The sequence below is a fragment of the Hetaerina americana genome, unplaced genomic scaffold (genome assembly GCF_022747635.1).
Source record: "Hetaerina americana unplaced genomic scaffold, ioHetAmer1.1.p SCAF_19, whole genome shotgun sequence".
Classification (NCBI taxonomy): Eukaryota; Metazoa; Arthropoda; class Insecta; order Odonata; family Calopterygidae; genus Hetaerina; species Hetaerina americana.
Window position 1 is genome coordinate 1,738,881 of NW_027286752.1, and position 21,057 is coordinate 1,759,937.

Consider the following 21,057-nt stretch of genomic DNA (forward strand, 5'->3'; position numbering starts at 1 on the left):
ATTAAAGGATCCCTCAATTAATTGAGAATATTCTCTCTGTGCCCGCTATCGCCAATGGTGCACGACATGTAACGCACGCCCAAGTGGAAAGAGATCAGTGGGATTGGTCTAGAGAGTGAGGACCTTGCGTTGTCACCATTACGTTTTTCACTAGGAGAAAGGAATCCCTAAAGCTATTAGTCTTAGCATCCATATCTCTAACATAATGTACGTGGCTTCACTGCCAAATACACGCATCAGTCAGACTGAGATAGTAATTCAAATGTGAACCACCCAACCTTTATTTCGTTCACTCAATGTAAAACCGAGTCATTTATTTCAATACTCTCAATCGATCACAGAAAGATGAAGCCATCACGGTTTCTTATGCTTAAATTCATCTTATTTTTAAAATAATCGAAATTCCACGTACTAAATTTCCTCGATGTCGAGAATAAAACATTTTCGACTGAAATCCATGAATATGCAGTCTCATAAAGAGCACCAAAGCAACATTATGTGAGTTTTTAATAATTCCAACTTGCTATCAATTTGCCATGACATTTACTTAGAGATCTCATAGCTTCAAAATTGGGTATAAAACAAAATAATTCAATAAATGACGGCATTCAACAGATTCTCTAGTCTGACCCCACCAATATTGTGTGCAACACTCCTGCTGAAATCTTTTCTTTAAAACGAAAAAAGTAATTACTAAATAAAAGTATTAAAAACTTTAAATGGGGAAAGTTCATATACCATTGGAATACTTTATCTTGAGTACGACGCTTCAAAGTTACTCCGGCATAATGGAGGCCCTATTATAATCAGTCCATGTAAATATTTTATTAATTGCTCCAATGTTCAGACTTTTACGATAATATTTTAGTGCTTAATGCTGGAAACACCAGAATGACAACTACTTAGTAGGAAGTTTCTCACTACGTGCTGATTTGTGACACATACCTTTACCGCTTTACCCGATGAAGCGCCACGGACAAAAAATCAATAAACCAGACCCAATTTCGAAATCGGGCTGGTTCGTGGCAACAAGATAAGAACGCAACCTGAGAAAAGTATCAGATAATAGAACGACGTGCAAAAACATTCTTTCACTGAATATAATAACAAAATAGAATACATAAATATCCAACATACCCAACACTGCTTAAAAGGAGGGCCTGTCCGGGATTTGAACCCGGGACCTCTCGCACCCGAAGCGAGAATCATACCCCTAGACCAACAGGCCTCTGGTTCATATGTCAAATTCAAAAGTACATATTAGTAAATATTGCTTGTGTATTACAAAATTATTATTGATCAAACCTATTGCTACGGCGGCGGCTCGAAGGTTTCCTCAATTGTAAAGAAAGCAGCCGAAAACTATCGGCTCCCTGGCCTTGGCTTGAAAATATTCTTAAAATTATATGTAATAGCAAATTATGAATAGCCCTTTGAATTCAAAACTAAAAGTCTTTCAACAAATTCACTAATTGATGTCTTCCATTTCCTGATGAAAAGGACAATATGCAATGAAATTCATCCAATTCCGTTAGACCATTTCGATCATGAAAAAATTTGGGCCTGTCCGGGATTTGAACCCGGGACCTCTCGCACCCAAAGCGAGAATCATACCCCTAGACCAACAGGCCACATACAAATATCAAAAATGACAAATCTTAGATTTCTTTTCCGTTCTAAAAATACTTGCGGTTCAACGGAATGGCAAATTGCACACATGGGCGCCTAACTCACAGGATAAACGAATGAAAGCACAGCTGCTGCATAGAACAATCAACTCTGGAATAATGAATTCATGAAAAATTCATTAATTTTTCAGGGCATAAGCATGCAGATTAAAAGGTGCAGATAATTTTATCATGCTCTTCTGCCTTTCCTTTTTTCATACACACGTTGCACATACAGGGATTTGGGCGATTTTGATTAGAAAACCTTTAATCTAAGTGACTTCATCTTGAGGATTTTGACAATAGCCTCCTATTTATCGCAGCAAAATGAGGTCCCTACCCTGGCCAATCACTTCATAAGTCCCTTGATATTGAAAATCGAGATTTACAATATATGTTGTATTAGACAAAGTACTTCCTCTTGAAGCTGATGGGAAGGTGATCCCACATGTACAAAATACCAAATTTTTGGGTTTCAATGTCGATTTTCCAATTTATAGGAATGAACACATAAATACTTTAACTGGTAACTTAAGCTCAGCCTGCTTCTTACTAAGGTCCATTAAATCCACTGTTTCAGTACATTTTCTCTGTGCACTACACTTAGGAGAACTTTATGGGCCTTCAAATGTATGTGTATAATAAACTCCCAGCTGAGATTAAAACCCAAAAAGTGGGGGCTGCATTTAAAGTCAATCTCTTTAGATTCTTGAAATTAAAAATGTTTTATTCAATTGCTGAACTTCTTAATAATGCCTTATATGTGTCTTGAATCCATTGTATGTATTTTGTAACTTTACCCTGACGTGTCTTATATCAAGTGTAACAGTTGTAACAACTTGATCACTCGACAAATGAAATGTATTATTATTATTTTATGATATATTAACAGAGTACTTGGTAGCACTATTAAAATGAACAGTCAAACAAAATATGTATGTTTCAATAAAATCACAGTTTCTATGCTATTCAACTAAACCACATTTTATTTAGTATTAATACTCTTCAATACCCTTGAAAAAATACTATGGGGGTACTCAACCTGTACTATGCACTCAAGCCATTCTAAATGCCACCCTCGAGAAACTTACCTCTACAGATTCATATTTAACATTATAATCCCATACTACAACACATTCTGAAAAGCACCAAGTAATGATCGCGGCTATTTTTCTGAATGGCTAACTAATGCTAAATCATCTGCAATTTCAAATTGATTTCATGAGTTCCCCACCTATTTTCATACTGGTATCCAGTCCTTCCCAAGACTCCCTTACCATTACCTTTACAAATATATTAAAAAGAGCAGGTTATAATGAAGACATCACAGTCATATTCCTCTACCTATCATTGCCCACCCCTATTCTCCATTTACTATCTGCACTTAAGCTACCTGAGATGGTACAGGCTTCAGATAATTCGTCCATCCCTCCAGTCTCCTCCCCTGTTCTAAAGTTATCAATGGTTCCTAGTTTACTCTGTCAAACAACCTCTTAAAAGCCACAAAGAATACAAATGCGCTCAGGTTGTGCTATATGCTCCTTTCTATTAGTGACTTTATTACTGCTAGTGCATCACGAGCACTTCTCCCCTTCCTGGAACCAAACTGATTATCCCCTAATAATCATTTAATATCCTCTCCATTCTTTTATCGATGCTCTTAAGTAATACCTTGATCATGAGTGATAACAAACCAATAGTTCTCACATACTGCTGCTTTCTCGTTTTTGGATGGGTATCAATACTGTTTAATAAAGCTATCTGATCAACTTCTTCCCTCATAAATGCCACAAATTAGTCATTAAAAACTCTTCCTTCTTCATTTTCCTTAATTCTTGAAAAGTTATGCAGAGTTGTTACCTATTCTAGAGCCTTCTTAAATTTCATGATTTTGAATGTTTTTTTATCTAATAGTTAAGTATTCCTATTACAATCATTCTTTTGAAATCGTATTCACATTCTATATCAAAGCTTACTGGCCTACAGCACTTTGCAAAAGAGATCCTCTATATAACCTTCCCATTTCACCACAACCCACTCTCTTTTGAATAATAATTTACCTATCACATTTTTAATATTAGAAATTCACTTTCCTTTCCAAGTCTCTGTAAACTCTCCATATCCTCCCATTGTTCTTTTCAACATGTTTATTTGCCATTTTAGTTTCTCAACTCAGTTCATTGTTTAGATATTTGTGCTTTCTTCTCCTTAATTCTGTGTTCATATTTTTCCCTTTCCTTCTTTCATTCATCTTCCTAATTATACTGTCTGCAAACTATTGCCTCCTATCCCAATCCTTTTATATTTACCATTTATATTCTATTGTCTTATTTACCCCTTTTCTCATTCCTTATTTGAAATATTCCCATTTTTCTCCCACTGCACCTATCCCTTTAAGCTCCCTCAGAATTTCATCATCTACCTCATGATAATCCTTCCATTTTCCCCCATTTAAGTCTTCTATATTTCATTTCCTTAAACCCTTCCTTTTCCCATTCTCTTTCATTTAAAATTACTTACACTTCAAAAACACTAAATTGTGATCCAATCTATCTCCGGGAAACTAAGTGAGTGGATAATGCTATTCCTATGCCTTTGCCTAACCATAATATAATATAATGGATATCTATCTCGATGTATCTCCTGATATTTTGTAGTGTTTAAACAACGAGTTATTTTAATTAAGGTATTTCTTCTGCAAAACTCTATAATTTTCTCTGCAATCACTCCTTTCTCCTAAACCACACTCTTTTACCTCACTCCTATATTTCCTTTCATCTATTACTACTGTTCAATCCATTCTCTATATACACTATCTACCTCTTACCCCATATGGCTTCTTTTTGGCATGTACACCTAGATTACTAGTAGTTTGACCATGACTGCTCTAATATGTTATATTGATATTCTGTCAATCACCGGTTCCACATTCACCATCCTTCTCCCCAGTTACCTATTTAGTACTTGGAGTATCTAATGTTGATGCTCTACCCCTTATCTATATTACTCAGCAACTATCAATCCAATAATGCCTGGTATCTTTCCAACTCATCTCTCATAAGCCTAACATAATTACATATTTCCTCTCTCCGTCTCTCTCTTAATATTCTCCAACTTACCTGTCCTCAGCATCTTCCAATCATTTGAAATCCCCATTTCCATGAATGCATTCCTCTTCCATGTCATCCTTCCTGCTGCCATCCACTCAGTTATGCAAGAATTTTGTCTGATGATGACCATAGAAGCTTTGGCTCCTCCACTGCTGGACACAACTTTGGCCCTGTGAGAAGAGTCCAGCAGTTGCTAGTGCCCACCTACATATTTGGTATCATTACACTTCATGATACCATCACTGAAATGGCAACACCACTGGGGTCAGATGCTTTTGCAAGCATCTCTCTAAGGAAAAACAGCTGTAAGGATTAACTATTGTCTGTTTCATACTCTTCAACCTATCCTGAATGCATGACCCTAACAGGGAAAATTATCATTGTTCCTGCCAGCCCAGCTTCGTGGGTCATAGAAACATGCAAACCCTTCCACCACCTCAAGGCTGTAGTCAATGTGGAGGGATGGACTATGTTTGTAACATTAAATTTTAAATGTGGACTATCATGTGCATGTGGACTTCATCTTCAAATAATACTAATGCAACCTCTCTTCACTCATGGAAATCATTACTTGGCAATCCACCATTTAAGGAAAGTTTAATTTTGGTTGGACACAAACTAAAAACCCAACATTTATTAGCTTCGCCTATCCAGACATTCATGTATATACATTCAGAAAAAACACCTGCAAACAATTTACATCAAATACTAAGCAATGAAATTGAATGGGTCCACAAGTAGGTAATATGATTATTTACTCATGGAAGCTGATTGTTAAATAGAAATATTTTTGTAAATTATTTTTCCAAAACATTTGAGGAGGCTCATCCAATGATTTTCAAGTGGCACAGAAGACAGAAATTGGCCCACAGTGATAAAGGAAGCAACTACCATATAGATTTGCCTTAGTGGGGTGAGCAGTCCCCCAGGGTCCTGCCTACATCACTGTCGCAAGTTATTTAAAATCATCTTCATCAGGAATTTTAATCTAACCAAATAACTTTTCCCTTTCAGCTAACCATTATTTCAACAAACTCCTGAATTTAAAAACCTCATCTTCATTTCATCCCTTCCAAGAACCATCTCCTATCACAGAAAGACAACAGAAGAAAGTAATTTATACAATCTGCTTTCATACTTTATACTTCTCTCCCTCTTATTCCCCTTTGAACTTCTTCTTACCCCAACCTAGACTCTGGCATAATAAACCAATGAATATTTTCTGAATTTGGCCAATTTCAGCACCAGACAATTCTATCATCAGTGAAACTGTGGTCCAATACACACACACAGATCATGAAGAATAAATACTTTCCATGTGCTTCTGCAATTTCTCATAATGTTCTAATACCCAGGAAATACCTATGATATTAGCTGCAGATGACCAGTGGCATCAGCATGATTTGATTCCACGACCGTCAAGTCAGTATCAGAATTTTCCTAACTATATCAAAAGAAGATGACAGACACATGATTGTTTAGAAATGAAGCTATGACTATTGAGAGACAACAAATTCAGATTATAAGACATTCTCTGGCTGTGGAATACTACAAACTCTTTTAATATGGACATCAAACAATTTCACAAAGGGAAGCCTGAAAGTGTAAATTATATAAGACACTCTCTTTTGATTTCGTTTTGGGACATTCAGTTAAATGGTTTATTGTCTCACATGCACTCTGCAAATTTATACCTTAAAAACAAGGAAGATAACTGTAGTGTGAATTAATTCACATGAAAAAATATATACATGCAAAATTAAATAAAAGCATCACAATTAGGGATTTTGTGCCTACATATTGACTTTTAAAGTATACCTACACTCTTGGTTCTTAGAGCATATTCAATGGATTGTTTTTAAAGAACCACTCTAACAAAATGAATTCAATTGAGATGATGCAGAACAATTCCAATGCCATTGGTAAATTCATCACTTACCATGATTGTTTCAACTTCGATGAAATAAATCAGTGGCTCAAAAAGTGTGTTCAAACTGCCTTGAATAACTTGTCCATACAATCTCAAGTTATGGTAGTATTCTCTTCACACTCCTACAAATGATGAAAAAAAGGTAACAAGTTCTTAAAACAACAGATCATGCACAGAAGTATAGAAAAATAAATGAATTATACGAGTAACATAAAATATCTGAACTGAGATAAGCCTAACCCATTCTTTAGTAATCATATGATGCAAATGCCATCAAGTGGTACGTAGCCAAGTGGGTTTTGCTGAAGGGTCCTGGGTTCAAATCCCAGGTACTGCCTTTGGTGAACCTCATCTAAATCCCAGGCAATTTTTTATGTCACTAGAATTTTGAGGGATACGGAATGGTGGCACAGAGAAAACCCCCTACCATGAATGCTCACATTACTCACATCTTAAGACTTGGTTTTGGTTAACCTCTACCTCCACCAATTAAATTCCAACTTTCATATTCAATGGTGTGAATTATGACATTTATCAACTGGAGAAAGACAACCCGTGGTATTATAGGTAATGATGGCGTGGGATGCATGTAATTACATGGAATAAATGAAGGTTAAACAAGTATTTATTAGAGAGTAAAATTATAATTCATGCATTAGATATAACGTGATATTTGCTATCAATAGTTTCCAAAGATCAACAATAAACTGTACTAATTGGTCATGGCTGGTGTGTGTTTAGGAATCCCTTGGCATGAATCTTCCATCTCATGTTCCTATCTGGGTAAGAACCCACACAGCATACAGACATATTCAGGATGGCCAAAAACTCTCCATTATAGTCAAACCCAGGGCCATGTATACCAATGGCCAAGAGATGGCCAATTACTGTTCATATAAAATATTTAAATGCTCAAGATAAAATTCTTCTCTCTAAATTTACAAAAAACAATACTTCTCCACTTTCACCCACATCAAGCCAAAACAACTACAATCTTAAATACATTTTAATGGCCTTCCAATACCAAAGTCATCATTAACAAAATTTCTTGGTTTAGCCATTAGTGAGAGTCCTGGTTGTAATAATCATATAACTCTTCTAATAAAAAAATAAACAGCTCAATTTTCATTTTATGGTATCTAAAGTACACTTTAAATCAAAAAACTAAGCTATTGTTTTATTATGACCACATATATAGTCATTTAAAATATGGCATATTATTCTGTGGCCAAAGTTCCCAACAACTGAAATTATTTACATGCCAAAAGAAAGTATTAGGTAGCATTTTGAGCCTAGAAAAGCACACTTCATGTAGACCATTATTCATTATTCACAAAATCTCAACAATTTTTTGTCAATTGTCTTTGCCAAACAAAATATTCCTTTGTACCTAATACTCTACCCAGTGAGCCCTCATTAATGCTCAAACAAAACATATAACGCATTTTCCTTAACAATAAAAAGCTAAAATAATTTTCAAGATATTGAAAATGTCTAAAAATATTTGATGAATCAAGCTTTTCATTTAATTGAACAGTATCTTGAATACTAATTATTTATATTAAAGATTTCCTATGATATTGTAATATTATATTAATTGATTCTGTATCTTTTAATACGAATACACCAGTTTAAGCTCTGTCCATTACAATCTTAAATGTGACAAGTTCTATGTAGGCAGGGAACTAACCAATATGCTTAATAAACCACTATTATCATTATGAAGTTCACAAAGGACATCTTATACGACCACATTTTTTACAATGGCTCCATAAAATGTCCACTGTATGTCCATACATCAGTATAACCAACCGCCTACAGAAATTCATTGAGTGTTCACTATGGATGCTATAAGGACATGTTTTTGCAAGGTCAGAACACTAATAGGCCATGCTGGGCAAACAAATAGCAACAATGGACAAATAAAAGGTAGTGAAAGGCCACCCTCAGAATATTTCTCCTAACAATACAGTAAGTTGAACTATAGTAGACACACACTGGCAGCATGCATAATATTAGTAAAAGTATGCATATTATAAGAAAAAATAATTATAGCCTCAAGTTGAACAGAACTACACATTTTTTTAGGCAATGATAGAATGAGTAAACACAAAAATTAAGACAAATTAGTCTCCTGGTATTAACTCCTGCTACATGTACACGATTTTATTTTAAATACTAGTGTATGACTTTCAGAAAATTAACTATGTGACGAAAAGATACAAAAGTTTCATAAAACATCAAAAGACAATCAGCTGTGGAAAATAAATGGTTTCATTTCTTGTACTCATTACCTAAAAACTACCAATAAAGTCTCTGAATCTGACCTCATTAGCCCATGATGTGGTATGATAAATTCAAATTCTTTGAGCATGGGCAAAATGCACACCATCTAGGACATTATGTGGAGATTTCATTAGCCTATCATATCTGTACTAGATACCTCCATATCCACTCAAATCAAAATGACGATACATATATTAATGTTCCATATTTGAAAAGAAGCTAAAGCACACGCTAAAAATAAAATTCTCAGCCGATGCATGCCATTATATATGTGTACAAGTCTTTTGTAAGCAGCAGAGGATATATGCAAACCATGAACATCCACCCAATCTGTGAACTTTCATTCAGTAAAAAAGAACAAATCTAGAGACAAATGTCAAGGGGCCATCTAATAAAGCATGCCAAGGTTCTTTCTGGGGGTGAACTCCTCCATAATCTGTTTCGAGACGAGATCCAGTTTCACTAACATCAAATGGTCCTAAATTTGCTTCAGAGTGTCCCTATGGTACCTAATACAACACTAAGAAATAATATCAACATTATATATGGTCTATGAAGCATAATATTTCATTGTGATAATGTTCTCTTTGAAGACATAAACTTAAAGCTACCACATGATTTCAATTTTACAAATAAAAAACAAATACTGCCAAAGAGAAATTGCATTTAATTCCTAGCTATCCAACGTGGTATCAATCAATCAATGTCACTATGGCATGCGTTCATATTCACAAGCATTTCTTACAAATAGGTACTTCAAAAGAACGCCAAATTTTATTCATAAAAAAACTTGAATTAACACATCAATCAAACCCAAGTGCAATCAATTAAAAATTAAGTTAATTGAGTATTTTTATATTAGTGACCACTGGAATCTGAATTACCAGCTATCTGATTGTTAAAGACTTAAATTGAATTCAGTCTATTTTCTCATAAACTGCAATGCATAGAAAGAAACTGATCTTCAATGAAAAAAGGTGACTTATAAAGTAACTAACTCGTCCTCAGATTCTTATAGCTCATTTGTTAAATGAGATTCTTGGTTGATTGCTGGAAGTGTGCGTATACTATCTTTCTAAATAAAAAATATTGATTAAAAACAAAAATTTATTTGAAAATAAATAACGTACTGGCAATACTTCATTTTTCTTACAATTATCATAAAATATATTTACTATGAAACTTCAACCTCTTTCTAGGGTTTTCTTAAGTATTCAATGACGGCGATTTATTAGTTGTGCAAATAAATGGCAGCATTTGTATTACATTAACAGAATATCAATAAAAATCAGGAAATATAAGAAGCCGACGACCATAATACTTACGGTAACCAAGTAACATTTCTTGCAAAGGATTCACAAAGCATTCTTAAACTAAGAAAAAACAAAAAAGTATTCGCGATCTCCAGTTACTTATATTTTCTGAAATATCATTAACTCTCTTAAATATTCGAATTTACCTTTTTGCCATTTATTGGTATAAATTTGAAGGACTTATAATATCACAAATGATGAAATATATGTATATCGAGTTAAAATGGCGTCGGGAAATGTAAAGATATTATATCATTCCTGAGGGAATATGCCGTAAGCGAAAGGTAGCAAATTAAAAAATTACATATATTTAAATATTTCAAATATTGTATTTGCTTAATAAAAGTTAGGTTGTAGGCTTACCAGTAAATTAGATCAAATTATATTATGGTGCATCTTCCATGACCATTTCACTTTGCGCGCCCGCCACAGGAGGAGGTCGATTGGTATCTTTCGATTGGACGATATTCTGACCAATACCAATAGAAAATATTATCGTCTAAAATATTTGAAGTAAAAGTTAAGTAGCATCTGTTTAAATATTTAATAAATGAAAGGTGTAAATTTCACAATTACTATTAATTACTTTCATATCAAATTATTTAATAAATTAGGTATTAATAATGTCGATTCTTGAGTATTCCTTCATTTACTACGAATATCATCGTAAGTTGCAGTTGGCAGTACTGAATTAACTTCGGGTTGTACTTCCGATACAACTTCACCAATGGTGACACAAACACGCACGTGTTTACCCAGCCACCGTAGTATATCTAATTAGTTGTAAGTTATCTTTGAAATGGGAAAAGCCAAAAAGCATAAGAGGTTCTCTAAAGCCAAAGTGCCCCTGGACATTCAATTGGAAGGTGATAGATATGCCAAGCCAACCGGTCGGGTGAAGTCAAGAGTACGACAGGATGACGAGGAAAGTGTAAGTCAAATATTTTTAATATTTTGTTGACACGTTGTTTATCTTGAAATATTAATGGCAATCACTTTCAATGGGTATTCCAGTTCGTAGACTCGCAGTTGTCAAAGAAGATATTGCAACAAGCTCGTAAACAGCAACTCGAGTTAGAGGAAAACGTTGGGATAAGTAATGCATCGCCCTTGTCTAAGCCTTCATCCAGCCTGAGTGGTACAAATGTCGAGTCTGATGATGACGAGGAAGAAGATGATGATGCAAACTTAAAAGCATATGATTATGAAAACGCGGTAGGAATTCACCGTTAAGAACTAATTATGTGCAGTCGTTGTGTGAAGTCTTATTAACTATTGCCTTTATAGCTGTCGCAGATCAACCCCGAAGATGAAAAGGCAATTGAGCGATTTATGAGTAAAGACCCGGAGGTCAGAAGAACCTTGGCTGATATAATAGCGGAAAAAATAACAGAAAAGCAGACAGAACTTGCAACGCAACTTTCCGATGCTGGAAGTATGTTATTATTTTTCTTGTTTTCTCATACTTTATTAATTTTGGAGTACAGTTTCCAGAAAAACAGCCAGATATTAATTTCTCAATGTGCTTATTTTTTATGAAAATTTAATCCCAAGCAAAGTCAAGTTGCACTTTGTTACGAAGCAATTATGCAATGCAGTCCATGAGTGTCAGTCCACTAAGTTCATTGCAAATTAATTTTGCATCCTTTGCATTTGATTCCGCAGTCTGGCAAGTAATATTAATTAGTTTTATACCATTTTGTGATCTACTAATTCAGGTACTGAGCACCCTAATAAAATTTTGAGGAAGCTTAAGTATAAACTGTGAAAATATTCTTGCCTTTCGTAAGTCAGTAATTGGTGATTAGTGGAATTAATTTGGAATCTATGAGCACTCGAGCCTCACATTTCTTCAATCATAAAATGTAATGCTTTGCCACTGTGTTAATTAAAGCATTTTATTACATTTATTGAGTTTTCCCACACATATTGAGTTAAGCAGGCCTGCATCTGAAAATGTGGGCAAGGAACCAAATAACTTAAAGCTAATAAAATTCCTACATTTAAAAGAAGTGAAATCAAATAAGTCCGTGGGGGTGGACAACATTCCTGCGGAACGACTGAAATGCGTAGGAAAATGTGGTAGGAAGAGAATATATGGACTGATATGTAGTATCAATGAGAATTGTAGAATCTGGCCGGAAAACTTTGTGAGATCAGTGTAAGTTCCTATTTTGAAAAAGATATAGGCTACATCATATGGGATCACAGAACAATAAGTTCCATTTCCCTTGCCGACAAAGTGGTTCTCAGGATCATCAACAAAAGAATGGACAAATGGTTACTTAAGGGATGATCAGTTACAGTGTAAGAAGTCAAGAGGCATGCGCGGTGCCATTGCCGTAATGAGATCTCTAAACTAGAGGAATATAGCATGCTATCAGGATGCATTTACCTGTGTTGTAGATTTCGAAAAGGCATTTCATAAAGTGAACTGGATAAAACTAATGAATACATTGCAGAAAATAGGAATAGATTGGAGGGACAGAAGGCTAATCCGCAACCTGTACATGTCTCAGACTGCTCAGGTTCAAGTGAGGAATGGGGATACTGGATGGGCAATGTTAGGAAAAGATGTAAGGTAGGGTTGCCCATTATCACTGTTACTATTCAACCTGTATGTAGAGGAAATGATTAAAGAGGCATGGGAAGAACTGGAGGTAGGAATGAGTGTGGGCGGGGAATTCTTAAAATCAGTTAGGTTTACTGATGACCAAGCTTTAGTTTGTCAGTCAGCCAAGGGGCTGCAAGGATTGCTGAGTGAATTTGAAACTCAGTGGGATTGATTATCGTATGGGATGATAATAAATGTAAATAAAACAAAGGTGATGCGATTTTCCAGAAAGAAAAAGGCTAAGCTGAACATAAAAATAGAAGGGCAAAAAGTAGAGCAGATGAAACAGTTTATGTATCTTGGAAGTGTTTTGGGCCAAAATGGTCAAAGTAGTAGGGTCATAAGGAGAATAATTGCACTAGGCAAAGAGGCTTTCACAAGGAGGGGGGAGGCGATGACAGGGACGTTTTAAGGATGTTAAGAAAAGACTTCTACACTTCGATATGGAGCCCAGTTATGTACGGCGAGGAAACGTGGTCATTGAAGCAGGAGGATAGACGTAGATTGGAGGCTTTTGAAATGTGGGTGTGGAGAAGTTGAAATTGACCGAAAGGAAAACAAAGAAGGAAGTCGAGGTATGGTGGACAAGGAGAGGAGTCTGCTGGGAGAAATCATAATGAGGCAGGAAAAATGGATGAAGGGTGTATTAATTGGCTATGGGATGTTGAAGACAGTGATAGAGGGTGAATATTAGGTAAACGAGGAATGGTTAGGAATAGGATAGGGATGATGGACGGGATGAAATGAGAAAGGAAGAACAGAGATGAAGAGGGACTTGTTGTGGAGTGGGATATTGGGTTTTGTTAGGAGTCACAAAATATTAATTTGTTAGTTTTGTTCATCGGAAAACCACTTTAACCAGTAGATTACCTTTTAACAATAATAATAATAATTATAAAGGAAAAATTTCTCGGGGAGATGCTTATGTGAGTTCGGGGTAGGAGATAAGGGGAATGCTGTAATCCAAATTTGCCCCGAATGACTGAGACCAAAGTTGTGACCCCAGTACCAAACACCTTGTGTAATATTTTGTCATATTTCAAGTTTTTGTACATGATTATGATAGCCTCCAAGCCATTAAAAGTACTAAACAGACAATTTCACATTAAATCAACTGAATAAAGAAGATATCAAAAGTTGGATTTCTTTATTATCGATTTGATTTCAGTTTTTGTTTAACTTGTCAGTTTATTTTAGCATTGATACCATTATTGAATTGGATTATATGCACAAATGCATGAAGGCGGGTTCATTATTACATCTGTGATTTGTCAAACATCACTTGCTTACCATTTTACCAAATGGAGTGTAATTTGATAGAAAGTAGCACCAATATATTATGTCATGGATGTGCCTGGTATTAGAATGGCTTAAAAAATCTTTAACTCGAAGAGCCTTTAGCAACATAGAAGTGTGAATATGCATTTTATTGTGAATGGTATAAATGGTGAAATATTAGCAGTTGGAAGAAAACTTGTTAGACCTTAAAAAGTGATTTACCAAGAGGGTGTGGTAGTGTGAAGGGTACTGCTCTGGAGGGTTCTGGGACCAAACTTAGATAAGATCTAATGACACACCTGGGATGCGTAATTTCTAGGGTAACAGGCATTTCTGTAACTCTACAGGTGAGAAAGGAACTGGGCCCCAATTCTGCATGCAAGAATTTCAGATTCCACTTGAAAGTAATCCTTGTGAACTAATTTTTGGGTTGAGGGCATCATTTTGATATTTGTATATTTAGTTTTTAAACTTTCTTTTTTAGATCCACAGCTTGAAGATGTTGACCCTCGGGTGAAAGAAATGTATGAAGGTGTTGGGGAGGTACTTTCAAAATACAGAACCGGCAAGTTGCCCAAAGCATTTAAGATCATACCACGCCTTCAGAATTGGGAGCAGATTCTATATATTACAGGTAGAAAAACTTATTGAATGCTAAATTAATCATGTTTTTGAATGGTGTCAGAATCCATGTAAATGCTAATTGAATTGTTTTTCAAAACAAATTTCCATCAAACAAATAGTGCATATATGTTCAGTTTGAAATTCTATGGACATTGTAACAATTGAAGAACTAGACCCTAATGGAAAATCGCTGTGCATTATTTGATTCTTGAACTCTTTTGTCATGTGTTAATCCATGATGGAATTTCAAATCATTGCTTCAGGGGTAACTTAAATTTTGCTTAAGTTTATACATTGTCTGGGAAAACTTGCTTTGACGTACTTACTTAAGGGAGAACAATTTGATTTTATTTACTATTTTTAACTCTAGGATTTAAAAGAATAAATAACCTCTTACATTTCTTATTTAATCTTAGTTCTATAAAGTGGAAAAGCTCAAGAGATTATTAATTTAGCATAAGTGCCTAATAAAGCTGCACACCTAGAATTTGTCCACAAAATATGAGATTTCATGCCCTTTTCATTTCTTCCTCAAAACTCCCATATCACATTGAATAAAGTAAAAGTCCAATGATGATTTGCTTAGTGGAAGCCATAATGATATAGGGACATGAAAAAGTCAGGGTTGTCATAGACATGAGGAAGTGGTAGAAACTGGAAATATCTTTTAGTGTTTCTGGTGCAAAAGTGCAAAAATTTTTATTGCTACAAAGCATAAATTGCGCATTGGGAAATTCATAAATTATTTATGTGATTGCCAACCCAGTGAATCACAAATCTCAAGAATATGCATCTATTCAGTATTTGCAAAAGTGTAAATCTAGTTAAATAAAATGCTTCTTCAAGGAAAAATGTAGCCTGATAGGAATTAAATCATTCGGCAAAAGTACCTTTATAACAGATATTTAATTCCAGGGTACAAGTACATAGATATTTCTCAGATGCAATATTATTTTCCATAAGCATTCTGAAGTGTGTTTAATTGTTACCTGAAAGTAGTTTTAAGATAATCTATTCACTTTTTATATATGTGTATTGTTTTCTACAACTAATATCTCTTTTCTATATTTTTAAGATCCTACCTCATGGAGTGCATCAGCCATGTACATGGCTACTCGAATCTTTGCCTCTAACTTAAAAGAGAAAATGGCACAAAGATTCTATAATCTTGTGCTTCTACCACGAATTCGAGATGACATTGCGGAATACAAGAAAGTGAATTTTCACTTATTTCAAGCCATGCGAAAAGCTCTTTACAAGCCTGGTGCCTTCATGAAAGGTTTTCTGTTGCCTTTGTGTGAGGTAAGTAAATCTAAGAACCCTTGAAGTATATTTTGATAAGTATGAGGATGCTACAAGTGGCTTTTTTCTATAATTATCTTTTATCCATCCATGGTTAACGCAAATGCTTAAATGGTAACAATTCCATAGGTTGTTGCATACTTATGTGGAAGGCAAGATCTTGGTTGGAAGGAAATATGGGGTAATAATTGAATTAAGAAATGCACAGAAATACATCCCTCATAAATATTGCGTATTAGATAATAAAAGCTGTTCCTTCCATGTTTTCCTAAACCTAAAGGCTATTCCCCAGGGCTTTTATGCATCCCTACTTATGTGTCCTTATTTGATTTCAATTCCTTTAATGCCCTTTTTATCTCATGAGCAAGTATACCTACACCTAAGGTATACTTGCTATACTCCATCTACATCACATAATCTTTCCTTGTCTAAACTTCCTGACCTTTCCTTTCTTTAGCATATAGATTGTCTATCTGTTCCTCATACAGTAGAACCTTACTTAGTGGGCACCTCGCACAGGTCGTAATTCGAATAACATGTAAAAGTATTTCAAACGACTGGCTAAGCGAGTGACTATTCACATAGCGAGTGGCAAGAAGAGGGGAATTCCCGTAATGATTGCACGCCTGCTTCTTCAGTTTGTATTTAGCACTTGTTCTATCATTCTAGTGTGGCTAGTAATTACGCATTTTTCCAAACTTGAGTTCAGGCATATTATTTGCGATTAGATCAGGTATGTATCTGAAGTCCATCTCATGCTCCATGTCTGGGACGTCGTCCTCTTGGTTTCTTCCCTACAACGTTTCCTTTAAATATGTTCTTAAGGAATTGGTTATGCCTTGGTAAATGTCCAATTAATTTCGCTCTTCTTTGTCCTCTTGAGTTAAGCATCAACGATTTGCGCAATCATGCAATGGACAAAATAAATGAGATAAATGCTTCAAGGGTGGTGACAAGAATATCATGGCAATGTTTATGTATTCTCAATGGCATTGAAAGATTGCTTTTCACATGGATAAACGAAAAGCAAATGCTAGGTGATGGTATCAATGAGAAAATAATTGTATTCAATTGTTTCTGGCTCAACTTTGTGGAAGTTTATATTCATTAAATGAAGAACACAATGTTCCACTGAACTTTATTTTCGTACTACCCACCCACCCCTTCTCTCACATGAATGGTATATAATGGACTACAACTTGAATAATGTGTACCTGATGATATGTAAGCATTGAAACAAGTTGTACGAAAATAAAGAACTGGGGAAAAATACATTATGTTCTTCATTTAATGAAAAGAACATCATTTGTGAGAAGCCAGAAGATATTTTGCTGACCTTGATAAAAAGATGCCAGGATCATCAATGCTCAAAGTAGTAGTAATTAAGAGAAGCTGTGGATAGTTCAAGTTGTGAAAGAGAAGAACCTAATCTTCTTAGTCATCACTTCTCTAATCCATGGCTTCCTTGTCCTTCTCCTATTGAATGTGCACTTGGTTTCCTCAGCAGCTTTCTCTGTCATTTTTTTAAGTTTACATTTTTCTTCTACTGTTTACTTGTGCGCCCTCATAAATCTTTTATGTCTCCTGGCAGTCATTTATTTTTGTTTGGGTTTATGCGTCCATTTCCTTATCCATCTTCATATTCTAACCTGTTGAATCTGGCGTTACACTTCATTAGCACTATATTGTGTTCTTAATCTTCCTATGCCCCATGGAAACTGTAATTTCGTTGCCATGTTGCTAAAACTCTGCCTAAGAATAATACAGTCTTACTGATATTTCTCTGAATTTCCGGGTGTTTTCTATGTATAAATCTGTCTATTGTGTAAGTGGCCTCAGTAATTGAAGCATCCAAAAACAAAATTACTACTATTTAACATATTATTGGAAAATACTTAGTAGATTCTATCTGACTCCAGGTTCACAGATAAAATCTCATGTGATACATTAGGTGTAGTGGTGTGTTTACTTTTCTTGAAATTGTAGTTTGGTAATCCATATTTTTTTTCCATCAGAGTGGAAACTGTACATTAAGAGAAGCCATTATTGTGGGGGCTGTAATTGCACGGAATTCAATACCAATGCTTCACTCAGCAGCAGCCATCCTCAAAATTGCAGAAATGGATTATAATGGAGCCAATTCAATATTCCTCCGAATTTTTTTCGACAAAAAATATGCACTTCCATATAGAGTTGTTGATGCAGTTGTATTTCATTTTCTCAGGTAAGTAACATGGTATAGATACTTAGATAAGGTTTTTGGGGCTTACAGATGAAATAGCCTGATTTATGTTTCCTCTGTATTTATGACAATGGTTCACCTATTCTGATGCTGGCATCCTCATGCCAGGCCAAGTGGCTGTCAATGTGGAGGACACCCGTAAACTAGCCCAAGTAATATTAAAAGTGCATGTCTGGGCGGTTTCCACATATTGTATATGGCATGCTGTAATATAATTATGGAAGACTTGTGGGCGATAAAAAATAAATTTTGGATTCTATTCTGAATATTTTGTGTAACTTATTACTCTTAATTTTTTTCTAAAAACTTTCCTGAAATGAAAAAAAAGTGGAAAATATGTGTGCTAACAAGGCTTTGCCATAATTTTGGGAATCAGAATAAGACCTTTGACACATTTAATTAACAATTTGGACAACCATAACACCCAAAGTAAATTTATATGTATGACTGACATTGTAAATTATTCTTATAATTTAGGATAGGTCAATTTTTCTTGCTTGTTTGTTGCAGTCTGAAGGAAAAGCTGTAATTTATTTACTTGGCTTAGTTTTAATTCATTAATTGGCATGTTTTCTTCATTTGAAATAATGGGAGTTACATTCTGTCCCTTTAAATTCTGTCCTTAATTAAAGATTCCAGAGAGACCGCCGTGAATTACCTGTTTTGTGGCACCAGGCACTCCTGACTTTTGTTCAGCGTTACAAAGGGGATGTTAGTTCGGAGCAGAGAGAAGCACTTTTGGGGCTTCTCCGACATCAGTGCCATCCAAAAATAACTCCAGAAGTGAGACGGGAGCTTCAAAGTGCAAAATGCAGGGATGAGGAAACAATGGAACCGGAACATGGGCTGGATGAACAAATGTCCAGTCTTGATTAATGTTCATAATAATTGTATATATTAAGTTTTAATAAAATTAGAAATTAAAAAAAAATATTTCTCCTAAATTTCATCAGAATACTTGATATGATAACATCATATTATATAATGGCTGAAATCATCTAAACTTAAACCCACAATTTGCATCCGACTATATACTCTAAGTATGGCAAAACATGTGTAGTAAGTACAATCATTATTTTAGTATAGTACATATTGTGGTTGCAGTAGTCTAAGGGTAGAGCATTGGACTACTGATTGGAGGGCCTGGATTTGATTCCTGGACAAGCCTCTGGGTACCTGTAGCTCCACCCTAGCTGTGTGATTTTTCAGGAACCAGGTCTTCCTGGGAAACTATAACCAACACTGGGAAAGAAATTGGCTCCCCTACTCTGATGTGTGAATTTCACAGGCCATTGGGCTTAGTACTACTGGGTGAGCCCTACCTAACCAACCCTCAGGTTGATTGTTGTGTTCATGGTTTTATAGCACATTTTATAGCATAGCATAAGAACTTAAAAATTTGGTGAAATACAAGTCCTTTGGTTTTATGTATAGGGCAAAAAAGCTGGTTAATACTTAGTACTGAAATAGGTACAGATTCTATGTAACACGCATAACAATGGCGATAGGTACCATGCATCACATCATAAGCAGGTATTAACTCTAAGAAAATTTTGTGCATATCTCCTGAAATACCTCTTATTTCCCATCATCTAAAGTAGATTCCATGAATAGAATTGTTGTTCATTCTTTCCAACCATTTATTAAAATTGTAGAGCCTTGAATGCCTGGTATCCATATATCCAATGCAGACGTTTCTTCTGTTGCAGTTTTTAAAATATTTCTTTTGTCCCTTATTAGTTTTCATTGGCGAAGAAATGGATTTTTCACCATTGGGGAGTCACTTGTTTCCCGTAATACAAGGTGTTGGTTACTACATCCATTATTGACTACATCCCTATGTCCAACTCATCATATAAAGAATCTTTTGAAAAGACTAATATGTGAAAAGGGAAAATTAAAAAGCAGCTCCCGAAATACTGATAGAGTATGTTCTAGTTAACATATAAGAGAAGTCCAATTCAAATATCCTCTGCTGCTTTCAACTTCTCTTTTACTCCATGTTATCATTTTCCACATTCAAAGCCAATCAATGATGATGACTACTATTTCATGAGGTGGCCTGTGTAAGCAGATAACCATTGACAAGATGTTCTGGAAACAAAAACTAGGTCATAAATTTCGCTGCTGAAGATGCCATTTGATAAGCACATTTCTTCACTGAAAATACTACGAAAAACAAACAATACTAAAAAAACAATTTATAAAAGCATTTCTTTAATAATTATTCCTTCGCAGCTTAAAAATGTTCTCAAATGTACAAACGCTTCACTAAAATGCATGAGCATAATTATTTTTAGCTCAACAATAGCCAACTCAGAACCAATTGTACATTACAGTTTGTTTTCTCCATATTTCTTACAGTAGACTTTCACAAATACTAAGACTAAATTAAGGAGTGCTGAGTGTAAAAAGTGCACTACATGGCTAGAAAAATTCTTATCATGGAACAGAAAAATAGAAGAAAGATAAAACTTCACACAATAAAAAAATCAATCTGAAAAGATGGCATAAAATAAAATGCAAATTGAACAACACACAATCCAAAAAAAAATGTTGGAAATAGTACACACTGGGTTTAAGTCCAGCAATTGCCTCAGAATTAATTTTCACATTAAAGTTAAGTACCATAACAATTTAACAAATCAGCAAAGACAATTTATACACTATTAATTTTCACTGGTTGATTCA

General features: G+C 34.9%; 1 protein-coding gene and 2 non-coding genes across 3 annotated transcripts; 1 reads left to right on the forward strand and 2 right to left on the reverse strand.

Annotated features, from left to right (window-relative positions):
* Positions 1 to 1,156: 1,156 nt before the first annotated feature.
* On the reverse strand, positions 1,157 to 1,228 carry TRNAP-CGG (transfer RNA proline (anticodon CGG)). Its single transcript has one exon. It is a non-coding gene; the product is annotated as a tRNA-Pro (tRNA).
* Positions 1,229 to 1,559: 331 nt separating this feature from the next.
* TRNAP-UGG (transfer RNA proline (anticodon UGG)) lies at positions 1,560 to 1,631 on the reverse strand. The gene has a single exon. It is a non-coding gene; the product is annotated as a tRNA-Pro (tRNA).
* Positions 1,632 to 11,020: 9,389 nt separating this feature from the next.
* On the forward strand, positions 11,021 to 19,269 carry bys (Bystin). The gene is made up of 7 exons (XM_071584404.1): positions 11,021 to 11,237; positions 11,321 to 11,521; positions 11,594 to 11,741; positions 14,683 to 14,832; positions 15,898 to 16,124; positions 18,140 to 18,348; positions 18,999 to 19,269. The coding sequence occupies exons 1-7, from the start codon at positions 11,106 to 11,108 to the stop codon at positions 19,240 to 19,242; spliced, it is 1,311 nt and encodes a 436-aa protein (XP_071440505.1). The 5' UTR covers positions 11,021 to 11,105; the 3' UTR covers positions 19,243 to 19,269.
* Positions 19,270 to 21,057: the final 1,788 nt, after the last annotated feature.

Excerpts from the sequence above, each read along its gene's own strand:
- bys (XM_071584404.1), top strand. The coding sequence starts at position 11,106 with ATGGGAAAAGCCAAAAAGCATAAGAGGTTCTCTAAAGCCAAAGTGCCC. Across the intron at positions 11,742-14,682 it reads GCAACTTTCCGATGCTGGAA|ATCCACAGCTTGAAGATGTT; the intron begins GTATGTTATTAT and ends TTTCTTTTTTAG. Across the intron at positions 16,125-18,139 it reads TTCTGTTGCCTTTGTGTGAG|AGTGGAAACTGTACATTAAG; the intron begins GTAAGTAAATCT and ends TTTTTCCATCAG.